Consider the following 14,635-nt stretch of genomic DNA (forward strand, 5'->3'; position numbering starts at 1 on the left):
TAAAAAACATTTATTATTATTTTTTATATCAATTAATTTTTGCTATGGACGAAAACCCTTTAACAAACACACCCAAGATAGTTCTACAACATTTGCCCTGTCCTTCGGGACATCCGATACAACATTTGCCCTACCTCTGCCGAACTTCACTCCTACGTGGCATTAAAAAAAAAGAAAAAAAAAACAGAAACCTAATTCTCTCTCCCTCTCCCGCTGCTCTCCCTCCCTCGCTCCTGTCTCTATCACTCCGGCGCAAGCCTTCGGGCCACCGGCGAAGAAGAAGGCTCTCTCTCCTCCACCGGCGAAGAAGAAGGCTTTTCATCCGAATCATTTGAGGTTTTCTTTTTATCTAATTTTGCTTTGCAAAATCTTGGGGTGTTCGAAGGATTTGGGTACTTCTTTAGTCTGCTAGCCTTGGTTTGTCTTTTGATTTGGGTATTTTATCCAAAAAGAAAATCACAAATCCCAGAACACAAAAACAGAGAGAGATTCTTTCAAGAGCAACTGAATCACATACTTGAACTCGGCATCAAAAGCTTGACACCCAGTTCGAATTTTGCTTTGCAAGTTATATAATGCTGCTTTTCAAAATCTAGGGCTGTTTAAGTACATCTCTTTCTATCCATTAATGTACTTCAACACATATCTAGAGTTTCTTTTATGGTATTTCTCCATATGAATGTTTCCCAGAACATGCTTTCCTCGTTCTCAGTAACATATGAATGTCAACATGGTTTTTTTTTTTTGTCTTTTTCTCATAGGTCGGTCAGATAAAAAATCCCCAGTTTAGGGATCGATGGATGGGTGATTTGGGTTTTTTATTTTAGGGATCTTATTAGTTTAGTTTTGAAGGGAGATAAGATTGGTATTTTTGATTGGTTCGTTTTTAGATTAATCCACAATATGTTCCACGTAATGTAGATGCCAATGATTCTGATGTGGAAGTAAAAAGTGATGATGAGAGGTTATTACTCTTGGCCGATACATCTTACTATAGTCTACTTTTGATCACTGAGTTGTTTCAAGTAATTAAGTTTGGATGTGCTAAGAAGGGAGGGGGAATGACATTGCAAAATTATTGGTTCCTACTTTCTTTGAGCAATACGTATAGTTTGAGAAAGTTCTTTTTAAAATTGTATTCATATGTTTTACTTCAATCGCAACCCGTTTTCCTATTGACTGAATTGCTCATTTGTGTTTTTAGCATATGCAATGATATACCCTTCAGATTCATCACTATTTTTTAATGTGTTTTATGTGTTAGTGATGAAAGCGATGATGATGAGGATGACGAAGTAGCTCTGATACTTGAGCTTGAGCAAATAAGGAAGGAAAGAGCTGAGGAGAAGCTATGAATGGTGAGTTTCAGGGGTTTCTCTATTCTCGTTTGGGCTCTGCTTGTTGGAGCCCATGAACTAACCATGTATAATATGGTTGTGAGGATGTTATTTGCTGGCCGGTTAAAAGTCATTGCTGTTTTCTGGTGTCATACTCAAACTCCTTGCATCACTAAGAGTATGGGAGTTATTTTGTTTAGAAAGGGATGAGTACACGTTGCAGTGGATTTCTTCTAGATTTTAAGGAAGCAGAGCTTCTTTGGGGAAACCCACTGATCAATAATCCAACATCTTTTAATGTGAAAAGAAGGTCAGTGGCTGGAAGATCGAATTTTGTGATCTAATGTAGGAACTTTCAGATTGGCTCATTTGGGATGTTGTTTTTACTTCCAAGCCTTCCTCTTTTCCCATCGTAACTTTTAGATAGAATAAACAAAGCCGACAAACCCAATTTTGCTTTGCCTGCCACCTGTTCGATCAATCGCCCCATTGTAAAAAGGAAGTTCCTTTGGACCTAGCTTATAAGCAAACACTTCAAGCTCAATTTGTTTGGTAGCACTAAGATCCTTTGTTGAAAACTGTTAGTATTGATTAATTTTTGGGGCAAATTACTCTAGGGTTGGCTTACTAGTCCTTATTTATGGTGGGGGCGACCAAGATGCCTCACTTAATTGTCAAAGCAGAACAACCTCCCACAGATCCTTCCTCTCTCTATCTTGTTGGGACCGCTCTTATCATTTTGATTAGACCATAGAGGGGACAGAGGTTTAGGAAGTAGCAATTCTCAACTCAAACTTCTCCTGTTTTCTTATAGAATCAATACTATTTTCTCTTGGATAATCTAAATTAAAGTATTTTCTTACTATGTTGTTTTCTAGAGCTGCACTTGGCATATGATGTTAGTAGCTTATATATTTTGTAGGCATAAAATGTGATGTGCACTGTTCATTTTTCTCAGATTGATTTGAGTTGTGTTTTTTCTCTTCCTTTATAGGGTGGAGAAGTTGTGGGTTGAAATGAGAATTGGGGTTTTAAGCTTGTATTATTATTTTTTTCCCAAGGCAATTATTTCATGGTACTTAAATACATAAATACACACACAAACACATGTATAATATGTTCGTGTGTGTGCGTTTTCTGGTTGTGTTTTCATGTTGCCTCTTTGAACAGTGATCATTTTATTCTGATTGTTTGTTTTGATTTTTTAGCTAGAATGGTTGGGGACGAACATGAATTTAATAGTCCAAAATCCAACAAGAAAAGGCCAACGGAGCATAAAAAGGAAAAGAAGCGATTATTAGATGAAAAAGAAGAGGTTTTCAAAGAGGGGTCCCCAGTGGATGGGAATCCAAAATCCAATGATGCAAGCACAATAAAAGAAAAAAAGAAAAAGAAAAAAGGTTTATTGGTAGAAGCTAGGAAGGTTGTGGATGCACAAGAAGTTAGCAGAGAGAGTCCTCATGAGGAAGAAGAACAAGAGGTTAATAGAATAGGAGTGGCGGTTGAGGGGAATTTAGAACTGAATGGTGAAATTGCAGATATTAGGAAAAATAAAAGGAAGAATAAGTTATCGAAGGAAGCCGTGGAGGCTGACAGGCGCGGCATTTGCTACTTGAGTCAGATTCCTCCTCACATGGATCCTTTGAAGCTTCGACAGATTCTCTCTCAGCATGGAGAAATACAACGGATTTATCTCACTCCTAAAAGTAAGCAATCAGTTGAATTTTTCAGATGGTTTATGTTTGTTTTTTAGTTTCCTTCAATGCTTTTTTATACATGTTTGATTTTTTATTTATATAACAGATTCTGCTACTCAAGTACATCGTAAGCGAGCCGGTAAGTTTCAACAGCAACTATATACAGAAGGGTATGTGTGATTGATATCTCTTCAATATCTCTCATTTTGGTTTAATAAAGTTTTTTTTTTTGGATATTTATTAGAAGCATCCAAATTTATTAATTTTTTTTTGCACTGTGTAGGTGGGTTGAATTTAAAGATAAAAGGGTTGCTAAGATGGTCGCTAAAATGTTAAATGGTGAACAAATTGGTAGGTATTTCAACAGGAATGTTCCACTGCCCTTTCCTCTTCTTTCTATTAAATTCTTTATATTTAAAGATTAGTTGTCCCTATTTTTCTCCATATATTTTGAACAGCGGAGAAGCATTAGTTCTATTTTGAGAGCAACCTTCAAAGTGGGTTATAGAACACAAACCATCTTTCTGTGTGCCTTATAGAACACAGTTTAGAGAGTCTGTTTGTATGAGTTTGCTCGTGTATATTATTTAAACTTTATAGTAAGAGCATTTTCTCTTGTATTTGAAGATCAACTTTTTAATTGTTTTGATCTGTTTAGGCGGGAGGAAGAGATCATCCTTCTATTATGACCTTTGGAATATCAAGTATTTAAGTAAATTCAAGTGGGATGATCTTACTTCAGAGACTGGTACTCACCTCTATGAATTATGTTTTGATATGTATCATAGTGCTTAAGCAATTTATCTAACTTGAGATGTTCTTATTGCAGCTTACAAGAGTTCCATTCGGGAGCAGAAACTAGCTCTAGAGATTTCTGCTGCCAAAAAGGAACGGGATTTCTATCTCTCTAAAGTTGATCAAGCCCGTGCTTTGAGTGCTATAGAAGAACGATTAGAGAAGGTATAATTTCTTTTGTCCAAACTAATACGGTCACTTGATCATAATATTATCGATATGTTCACTTCCAAATTATTTTAACGGCCTAAAGTACATGCTTTGGAAGCATCTGACCAGACTTTATTTGTTGATTGACATGATTATTGTGAATATTCAGCTTTGGATGCCTTCTTTTGTTTCAGGATTTTATTTTTAAGTCTTCTACACTTGTTGTGCAGTATTACTTTTTTTTTTTTTTTTTTTCTTTCTAAAAAACTTGAATATAAAATAAAATATCCACAATGCGAAATTTGCTAGCAGGCATGGTCTTTGAATAGCTTTTGGCAGAATTTTGCATGTTTTAATAAACAAGGGGCGGACAGTGAGGTCTCTAGTTCATATAAGAATTCTTATATGGAATTGCTCAATTATTTTGACTTGTACATTGTGCTTATTAATCACAGTATTTTTAGACATAAATTCAGCTTAAACTTGGGACATTCAGTCTATGCATTTTCTTGGTTTAAGAAATATTGGTTAAGCTCCACATGATCTTTGTTATCTGCTGCTATTCACAGAAGCGAAAGGTCCAACAGGAGTCGGGAATGAACTCTGAGCTCCCTGTTAGCCAGCAGCAGGTTCGGAAGGTGATTAGGCAATTTCCACAAAAACAACCAGTTGCAGATAATGCAGGACAAGCCAAACCTCGACTTTCTATGGACGTCCTTGCTGGGGTGAGTGTCTGTCTATTAACAATTTCATTTTTTTTTTTTTTTTATAAGCATATGATGCATCCTCTCGTTTATGTTTGCCCATTATTCTCTTTGCAGGCATTTGGTGGTTTTTAGTCTTATGTTCAAAAATCAAGTTAATGCAAGTCGAATGCCAAGTAGATGAATGTTATGACATTCTAGTGAATTATAAAGTCATTTTTTGGTTTTTTAATGATGTTGGGCTTCAAATGATCGAGTTTAAATTGTAATTTTTTGAGCTTTTGAACTATTTTGAATACTAGGAGAACCCAACACCTTCCAAGAATTTAGGTCACCTGAAATTTCTTGCTTGAATTCTTCTCTGAGAGGAGGCGTGGGTCCCAGGATGCCCGAGTAGGGCCTCCCTGACTAATGTTCCCAAGCATATTGGAGGCTGATGTTGCTCTGAGATTAATTTCTAATCACGACACTAGATGATGCATAAAGAGCTCAATGTTCACAACATGGCAAGGAAGACGAGGAGAAACACCACCTTCGCTAACCGGTTAGGAACATTATTTAGCTCTAATCGATGGGAGGAATGTAGGCAAGAATAATCTCCAACCACCGTTTGATTATTGAGAAATTAAAAATTCAATTATGGGAATATCAAATAAGCATACTTTTTTTTCTCATATTTCCAAAATTCAAATATGAGAAAAATATTATAAAAAAAAGTACATATAGCCCTTTAAATTAACACTCAATTTGTAATGTTTTCTTCAAACCGTCAAAAATTAGCAATGTCTTAAAAAATATATATATATATATATATATATATATATATATAACTTTATTTTAAACGCTTGAATTATCGCTCATTTTGAGAAGACTCCAAAATTTAAAAACTCTCAATTTATCTTTTTTTAGCTGTTAATTTCTAACATAAATGTCAAAAAGACCAAATTACCCTTTGATTTTTTGTTTTTATTTTTTATTTTAATTTTTAATTTGAAATTAAGGGTAAATTTTAAATTTTTTAAAAAGTCAGAGAATAAACATTATTTTATCACTTTTAATATTTTGAATCTGATAGAGGGAGTCAATTGAATCAAATTAAAAGTTCATAGAATTAAGTTGAGAGTTTTTGAAATTTATGGAGGTCTTCTCAAAACACGCAATAGTTCAGGGGTCTAAAATAAAGTTTTTCAAAAAAAAAAAAATAATAATAAAATGGTTAATTTTTTATTTTTATTAAAAAAAAGTTGTGACAAATCCATCGTTACTGTGGGTCGATGCATCTTTTTCTTTTTGAAAAAAAAATTTAACGACATTTTGTCTTTCTTCGGAGAATAAAAAGTTTCTGATAGTTTGGAAGAGGCATCAATGCAATCTTTAGTTTGGGAAATATTGCAAATTTAGTGTTTCCAAATTGAGTGTTAGAGAGGGGTAGGTCTACTTTTCGCAAAATAATAACCAGATAGCAAACTTAAAAAAAAAAAAAAAAAAAAAAAAAAAAAAAAAAAAACACATAGCATTGACCAATTTTGTAATGGTGCACTGAAAAGGAGTTGATTTACTAACAGAACCAAATCTGTCCCAAGAACAGTTGCAACCAAATCTATACATCTTAATGTTGTCCATAGTCGCATGACAGTTGCAAGTGTGTTTGTAACAGGAATGAAGAAACGAAGAAATTAATTGCACAGAAGGTCAAATAAAGAAGCAATCTCTTTCAATTAGCCACAACATCCACCTCTCTGAGCAACTGCTCCATCTCTCGCACCTGATGGACCTTGGGGGCGCCCATACCCAACCTTGATGCCAGATGACTGCAGTTATTAACAAAAGGATAAAAAATAACTTAGTCCACACAATCCAAATATGGGGAGGTTGAAAACTCTATTTTTTATTTTTTATTTTTCCACTCAAACAATTAACCCGAACAGACAGCCCCAACCATCTAATCATATGTTTACAATTCTTAAAGTGCCTCTACCAACACAAAACCACTAGAGTACAAACATAAACAGCCTAGTTATCTTCGAAGTCAAATCTCCAACATTCATCATCTTTTCCATTATTTCTTTCAACAAGTGAAAGAACATTAATACTGTTAAGGAAAATTCGAGCAAGAAGAAAAAGGATTCATAAATGTCCCAAATCCCAATTGCCTATCATTTCCCTCCAGCAAAAGGACATAAGAATTACCTCATTGGATACATCAAATACACCTTCCTGAATATTCTGAAGGATTTTTGCAGCAGTCCTTATGAAAGCCTGAAAGATATGCGCTATATTAGATTAAAGCTATTGAAAAAAGATGACAATTTAACTTGTCATGCTATAAACCATAGTATAACACCATGAAATAGACCCTTTTTTTAAAATATATATATGGCCGAGTTATATCACCTCTTCAACATTTTGAGCTGTTCTTGCAGATGCCTCCAAAAATAGAAGTCCATTTTCCTTTGCAAATTGTTCCCCTTCCTCTTTGCTGACAGCCCTCCGATGGGCAAGATCACTCTTGTTCCCTATGAGCATGATTGTCATGTTGGGGTTTGCATGTTGCCGAGCATCCTCTAGCCAGCTTGCAAGATGATTAAATGTCTCTCTCCTGGGCAAGAGAACAAAAATATGGTTTTAGTTGAAGGTAATCAAAATTGCCAGAGAACAGGGGATTGGAGGCAGAGCAAATATAACCTCATGAGTTAACCCTCAGAACATTTGGCATGAGTGATTTCATATCTTGGGCATAGGATTAAATGCCAGGGGACAGAACCAAAAACTAAAGGTTGGTTCTGCCACTCTTCCCAATAAAGCTTTCCAAAGGAAATATCTAGTTTGAATCCGGAAAAATTTGAACTATTTGGACTTTGGACCAAGAGAGTATCCGCTGCAGCAGTTGCTATAGAAACTCAAAAGGCATAAAACTACAACAGCATGGATACCAAATATATCTCCAAGCCATCACTGTAACTCCAACAGCTTCCAAATAAATAGCACATTATTCTATGGCAACCCATTTCTTTTTTTTATTTTTTATTTTAAACAAATTTCCCAAAGCTTTTCACTGCTCACCAAAGACTATAATAGCAAGCATGCAGATGCTACAGTGCATTTCCTACTAAGGAAGCATATATGAATATAATTACCAAAAAAGTATACGTAATCTAAATTCTTCTTTTTTTTTAAAAAAAAAAATGTTTATGTCCTTGCTCTCACACACACCTGGTTATGTCATATACCAGAAGTGCTCCAGCTGCTCCTCTGTAGTAAGATCTAGTGATGGACCGGAAAGATTCTTGCCCAGCCTGAAAGAAAAACCACAAGTTCCTTGGTTTATGACAACAAATAGCATGCTACTAAAGCACAGTAATTAATTAAAAGAAATTATGTCCTTGATTAAATATACGGGCTTAAAACTTAACAATCTCATATACAAAATGGTGAAAAAGACATTCCACCAACAGACAACATACAGAAAAAAAAAAAAAAAAAAAAAAAAATCTGCTAGAGTGTCTTAAATGTCCAAAAGGACAGCAATCTGGCCCTGATTCCTTTCATGATTACAATACCTTCAAGGCCACTACATACGGGCCAAGTAACATAATTCTCAAATCAAACCCACATAAAGTATCAATAAATTCCGAGATATTGCATTAAACTCATCTCCTTTTCAATCAAATGCTTGTTTAAATGTTTTTTTTTTAATCTCCCTAATTTGGGGTCTCTCTTCTATACTTTTTCGGTACTTGGTTGCCCCTCTGCACTTTTAACGAGGCTGATTTACTTATAAAACAAATGATTGTTTAAGATCCAACCAATTGAACCAATTAGGTCGGAAAATAATGAAAGCAACACAATTTTGTGGAGAACACTTGCTCGGTGGTTAAGGAATGCAAAATAGAGACCAAATTAAACTCTAAAAATACTCTTTCCAATCAAATAACCACATGACTTCAACTTGATCGTAACAATTCAACAAAAACCCAAAAACCCACCTCGCAAAACAGAAACCCACAAAGCTTTACTTGCCCCTATTGTATGCCAAACCTTGTAAGATTTTCTAATTGCTGCTAAGTTAATTTCTCCTAGTATATTTTTTCAACTTAAGAAATAAAATAAAAACTGAAAATTGAACTCTCTTTTTTTGGCACACAAAAAAAAAAAGAAAAAAAAAGCTTAAAACAAAGCTTAAAACAAAGGCTTACTGTGTCCCAAATCTGGAGCTTGATGGGACGGCCGTCGATGGTGACCATGCGAGCGCCGAATTCGACACCAATGGTGAGATCATGCACCGGCTGGAACCTCTTGTCGGTGAATTGCAAGAGCAGGCACGATTTCCCAACGCCTGCACCACACCCAATCACAGCCCTTATCACCCCCACCCAAAAAGAGAAAAAACATAAAGAGTTAGGTTTTGTAAGGAGTAGACCTCAGACCTGTATCGCCGATGATGATGTACTTGAAGAGGTAGTCGTAAGACATGGCTGCCGTCTGCCGAAACTACTACACGACGTCGTGGCGATGAAGAGCTTGGCTTGGAGCTTTGGTTGAGAGAGAGCCCTGATTCCTGAAGAAGAAGAAGAAGAAGAGAGTTTGGAACGGAACGTAAAGGCTTGCGTTGCGTTGTGCTTGTAATTAATAAAGAGAGCTGCGGAAGACACGGTGGCGTTTTGGTTACGTTGTCCGACACGCTAAGGTTTGCTTCAGGCTTCTGGAAAGGCGCATATGAGAGGGGAATTATTCGGCTATCGCTGGCCTTTTTGTTTTCACGATTTTAAAAAGCGTGATTAAAAGATTAATTACAGATTTTTAAAAACACATTATTATTATTATTATTTTTTTACTTTACATTTAAAATTGTAATTTGATTATTAAAATTTCTCATTCTTGCTTGAATTACATGTAATTTGGACTAAATTTCAAGAAATTTCGATTTACCCCGTGGCACTCCTCAATTAAGCTACTCGTAAGTCTTAATTTATTTTTTATTTTATCCATTGAATGTTCATGATAATTACTTTTTTTTTTTTTTTAATTTTTTTAAATCAATGTTCATGATAAATACTTGGTGTTGAAGATTTGCGTCTTTTTATTTCTTATCAATTATCAATTGATATAAATTCTCTCTTGAGCAATCTGGTCTTGTTGTTTAGAGTTTTATGCTCTTAGTGATTACTCTTAGATTTATTTGAATAAGATCAGTCTTTATTAAAAAAAGAAAAGAAAAGAAAAGACAGGAGTCTCCTATTCTAAGTTGAGACAACCATTATAATTTATGAAAGAACATTTTTTCTCATTTGATTAATAGAATGATTAACATAATAGATCTCTTGTTAACTCATTTAATTAATAGAATAATTATCATAATAGATCTCTTGTTTACTCATTTCATTAATAGAATGATTATCATAATAGATATCTATCTTGTTTACTCATTTAATTAGTAGTATCAGATCATGTACATACATGAGAAGGATTAGGATTCTCATTTCAGAAGCAAATGACATTGTCACCATGACCCTTTTTTTTTCTTTATGTTTTTCTCTTTCGGCTTGCTTCAAACAGAGGCCTCGCATCGCTTTAAACCTTTTAGGACTCTGAATAAGACTTTAGGAGGTCAATATGTTATGGATACGCATACGTACGTTGATAGGGCTTCTTGAAGTTTAAGTGACTCAAAAGTTATCTTATCTTTATCTTTATCAGCACACTATGCTAGCTTTGGCAGCAAAAAGATATTCACACAATGTCGTGAGATTTGAAACGATTAATTAAATTCATCATGTTCGTGTCCAACCCATATAGTCATATCTTCATGACTCGACACGAATCCGTCCTATGAACCTGAATTGCCACCCATAAGAACTCTAGTAATGCAGAAAATAATCATGTTGAAAGGTTATCATAGGAATCAGCCTGCACCATGTGCCCTAGACCTTCATAGTTGAATCTGCTTAACGCTGTTAATCAACAAAAATCATAATACCTTAAAAGGCACAATTTAAGTGACCAAGATCCAAGAACAAATCAGCTAAACACATCTCTGGCCAGGCTGCACGTGAGTTTGGAAAATTGAAATCCATGAGAAGTTCTAATGTCTGGACCTATTGAGATTTTGAAACTGGAAACTGATAACAAAATCATTGTTCCACTTAATAAAAAGATTATAATGTGAGTTGGAAAAACAACTCAACCCCGTACTGCCGACTGTTTGATGATTTTCACTCTTCCATTGCATCTCCTCCTCCTTCAATCACTCCCACCTTCTCCTTCAATGGAGTAATCTTCGTTAAGAGAACTTCTGTAACAACAGTAAACACAACATGACCAAATAATCAAAAGAGTAAGCATCATCTTTCTTAAAAAGGGGTAAATAAACATAATTTTGAAAAACTGTTACTTATATGCCATTACAAGTCAAATTATGCTAGTTTAATCATTCAATTTTAGCTGTCTGATAACCAAGACCAATCAGTCATTAAATAGAGCAAATGATTTGTAAGCTAGGGATGTTGCCAAGTATTTGTATAGCAAATAAAATTTTGGGAGTATGTCACTGACCAATCTTCTTAGGAAAAGTAAAGCCTTTAGGATTGACAAAGGTACGCGGATTTGGCAACAGATGGTTTCTAAGGTACTCCTTGTGCCCCTGTGCCAGAAGTTCATGATTAGGAGAAACTTACACCAAAATTAAATTACGAATACTTTTCCCAAGAAAAAAAAAGAGTGGTGTAAACTTCTAAGGAACAAACCTTGGTTATCACACAGACATCAACATTGCTTCCACTTCCCAAATCATTAAATATACCAGAGCATATAGCTTCAACAACAATAGTTATTCCTTCATCCCTCTGTAAAAAAAAAAAAAAAAGGATTGTGAGAAAATGTACGCATTTTAGATTCAATGAAGAAGGTTGAAGCAGAAAGCAGGTCTTGATAAAACCATGTCTAACGGCTTCTTTTTGATGAGTAAAACCATGTCTAACTTCGATGAGTTATTAGTTGTTTGATATACTATATTAACTATCTTGACAATTGTAATGGACACTCGACCATCTAAGTACATAAATCAAATTTGAAGATGGAAAGGTAACCACTCATTGTAATAGATGTACCGAAGTTGTCTATATCTTTATACTACTGCATTATACTAGTAGTCAACTTGTAACAAACTTTACACAGCAAAACACTAACTTACAGTCAGGCCTTCTCTGTACTTGGACTCGAACACAGACATAGCAGCAAGTGAACCAGAGCCCATCGTTGCAAATGGCAGTGTGTCAGTTGATCCATGGGGGTATATCTGCAAATTTGAATGGTTGCAATTGTAAGAAATCAACAAATGATGCAAGCAAAATAAAGTTAATGCCAAATCTAAAGGCTTGAAACCATACTCACAGTATGTAGATGAGGTCCAGTAACATCGACTCCACCAAGAACCAAAGCAGCTTGGACATGGCCTTGGTAGCTGGAAAACATATTGAGCAGTTAGAATCGAACAATGATTGTTTAGAGAAAACTTTGAGAAGTTTTAGAAACAGATGAAACTTAACTTGAAAAGGTGTTTCTTAAGAAGGGTCAGAGCCGTAACAACCCTTGATTCTCGACCAGTATGGTAACGATGCAGTTGCAGCTGTGAGCTGACCATGTCTAAAGCAAACACCAAAGCAGCACATTAGCCATAGTCATACAAAGATGGTAAAACAATATTATATTCTTCATGTTTCGAGCAGCCATGAGGTGATCAAGAGCAAGAGCGCAACAATGTCACCACATTGAACTTCGGCCTAACAAATACCTGTTACTGCCTCTGTATCAGCAGCAGTTCCTGCTCCACAACAATATATGTTTGGTGCCATATAGTGAATCTTTTCACAGTTCTTATCACAAACTATGGGTCCTTCAGTGGCTCTTGTATCTGCTCCAAGAATGACGCCATCCTGAACAAATTGTTGAAAAAGAGCAAAATATAAGTATATAAATCCCAGGAAGAGTTTCTGCCAGAATACAATAGCTAAAACAAACATTTAACCATACGGTTCAGGCAAACTTGGAACACATTAACATGGATGATGTGTATCTACTAATTCCAAAAAATGACGCAATGGTCAAGAAGATCATACACATCCATAACAAAGTCTTCCAATACTTCTAATTTTTTTATTTTTTTTTCTTTCTATTTTACCAGTTCCACCTAATGCCCTGCGATTGAAGAAAATAAACAAGCACAATCAACATCCATATGGTTATAAGAAATGAATGTGTTCAAATGTACCAAAATTCCTATATGTCATATACATGCATTTGAATTTGTTCTCAATAATCTGACAAACAAAAAATTATAGAAAAAAAAAAAAAGTCTGACAAACAAAAAGATCTTTTCAATAGCAAATATTTCAAATTCTAGAACAAGATTACTGTAATTCTATATTCATTGTGAAACGCAAATTAGATAAAGTAAATTGTGAATGATGAAATATGCACTTAAATCCTTCCAGAAGCAAGATTCATTCTAGATCACTGCACACTATAGAAATCCATATCTTTGCATATTCTTATGATCAATATATTTGAAAATATAAACTTTATCTACATTATCCACTTCTGCTTTTGTTCCTTGATCTACCTGCCAACTCACCAACCAATTAGTATCTATTCATAAACTTTTACTCTGTGAATCTAACATCAATATGGTTAGCTTGAAAGTCTGGAAATATTTTCCTGTGAATAATATGACTCAATCTCCCACCTCCCCCATCAACCCCCCCCCCCCCCCCCCCCCCCCCCCAAAAAAAAAAAAAAAACCCTCAATTGGCAAACCATTAACTAATTTTCAGCATCAATATTTCAATATTTAAATAAAAAATAGCTGATCAATTGTACATCAAACAGTCCTACCTGGAAAATTAAACCAACAATTGTAGTTCCCGTCTTCCGAAAAGAAGACGGTGGCTGAACTCCCTTCTTAGCAAGCATATCATTTCTTCTGCAAAGGTCAAAACTAAATCCACCTTTGGGAGGAACATCTATACTGGAGTTAGACATGTTAAAACTTTGAACTTAACCTGCACATAGACAGCGAAAAGACTTATCACACTCTACAACACCATAAAAAGCTGATTACTACAACAAAAACAAATAAACAAAGAGAAAAGTTTACATCTTCTAAAAAAAACTCGGCCCAACTACAAAATAGTTGCATTTAGTTCCAACGAGTAAGATTCACCGGTCCAAAATAACTAAAACCCTAAAATCTACCTCAAAATCTCCTAAGCAACCGAATGGGTCATATCAGATTCTTATTTTCAGAAACCCCTATGCGCTTTAACAGACCCAAATCAACAACTTTCTATCAAGCTCACGCCTTCCGGCTTACCAGATCAAAACCCACGATTTTTTCTCCCTAGTCAGCTATAATTTCAAGTGCAAACTAAGTAATTAGCGGTTTCTATAAGTTCATAACCTAGAAGGAACAGGATCTGGGTTAACGATTTATAAGATTAATCTAATCGTAAATCAAACAAAAAGGGCAAAACTCGCAGTAGAATTGGAAAAGATCGAAATTTCGAAGCCTAGGCTAACGAATAACAAGGGTGTTGAAGAAGAAGAATCGTATTACCTGCGGGTGAGATTTCCACGGAAATCCAATTTTACAGAGCAAAAGCTACGCCACTGAACAGAAGAAGAGAAGGAATGCCTTCAGCGTTTAGCCTTTACAGCTTTGCCTCCCTATTTTTATTTTTATTTTTTTTAAGGTTCTCCGTGACCCAAAAAACAAAACAAAAAAACAAAAAAACAAAAGAAAACAAAATAAATAAATAAATAAATAAAATTTAACTTAACTTCCGGTATCCGATCATTTTTGCGATCATACCCTTAAAGTTTCAAAACGTCAAAATGTCATATTTTCGTATTTCAAAATTTTGCAATGTCACATATTTGTTGAGTTTTTTCTGTTAAA

The 14,635-nt window shown here is 35.0% G+C and overlaps 3 protein-coding genes across 4 annotated transcripts; 1 reads left to right on the forward strand and 2 right to left on the reverse strand.

Moving 5' to 3' along the window:
- Positions 1–140: 140 nt before the first annotated feature.
- LOC132180642 (RNA-binding (RRM/RBD/RNP motifs) family protein) lies at positions 141–5,037 on the forward strand. 2 transcript variants are annotated; one of them, XM_059593534.2, is made up of 9 exons: positions 141–336; positions 1,265–1,358; positions 2,546–3,043; positions 3,141–3,204; positions 3,318–3,385; positions 3,693–3,782; positions 3,864–3,994; positions 4,549–4,704; positions 4,801–5,037. In XM_059593534.2, exons 2-9 carry the CDS (start codon positions 1,352–1,354, stop codon positions 4,816–4,818), a joined length of 1,032 nt encoding a protein of 343 aa, XP_059449517.2. In that variant the 5' UTR covers positions 141–336; positions 1,265–1,351; the 3' UTR covers positions 4,819–5,037. The 2 variants fall into 2 exon arrangements, with proteins under 2 accessions (XP_059449517.2, XP_059449518.2); XM_059593535.2 differs by having other exon boundaries at positions 1,274–1,358.
- A 1,178-nt stretch (positions 5,038–6,215) lies between these two features.
- On the reverse strand, positions 6,216–9,365 carry GB2 (GTP-binding 2). Its single transcript, XM_059593536.2, has 6 exons — positions 9,111–9,365; positions 8,880–9,019; positions 7,897–7,979; positions 7,078–7,282; positions 6,874–6,942; positions 6,216–6,494 (listed from the first exon to the last, which is right to left on the reverse strand). Exons 1-6 carry the CDS (start codon positions 9,154–9,156, stop codon positions 6,402–6,404), a joined length of 636 nt encoding a protein of 211 aa, XP_059449519.1. The 5' UTR covers positions 9,157–9,365; the 3' UTR covers positions 6,216–6,401.
- Positions 9,366–10,615: 1,250 nt separating this feature from the next.
- On the reverse strand, positions 10,616–14,402 carry PBB2 (20S proteasome beta subunit PBB2). Its single transcript, XM_059596508.2, has 9 exons — positions 14,294–14,402; positions 13,573–13,739; positions 12,473–12,614; positions 12,228–12,324; positions 12,073–12,142; positions 11,873–11,977; positions 11,427–11,525; positions 11,236–11,323; positions 10,616–10,975 (listed from the first exon to the last, which is right to left on the reverse strand). Exons 2-9 carry the CDS (start codon positions 13,717–13,719, stop codon positions 10,896–10,898), a joined length of 828 nt encoding a protein of 275 aa, XP_059452491.1. The 5' UTR covers positions 13,720–13,739; positions 14,294–14,402; the 3' UTR covers positions 10,616–10,895.
- Between the last annotated feature and the right edge of the window lie 233 nt (positions 14,403–14,635).

The sequence above is a fragment of the Corylus avellana genome, chromosome 5 (assembly GCF_965113065.1).
Source record: "Corylus avellana chromosome 5, dhCorAvel1.hap1.2, whole genome shotgun sequence".
Lineage (NCBI taxonomy): Eukaryota > Viridiplantae > Streptophyta > Magnoliopsida > Fagales > Betulaceae > Corylus > Corylus avellana.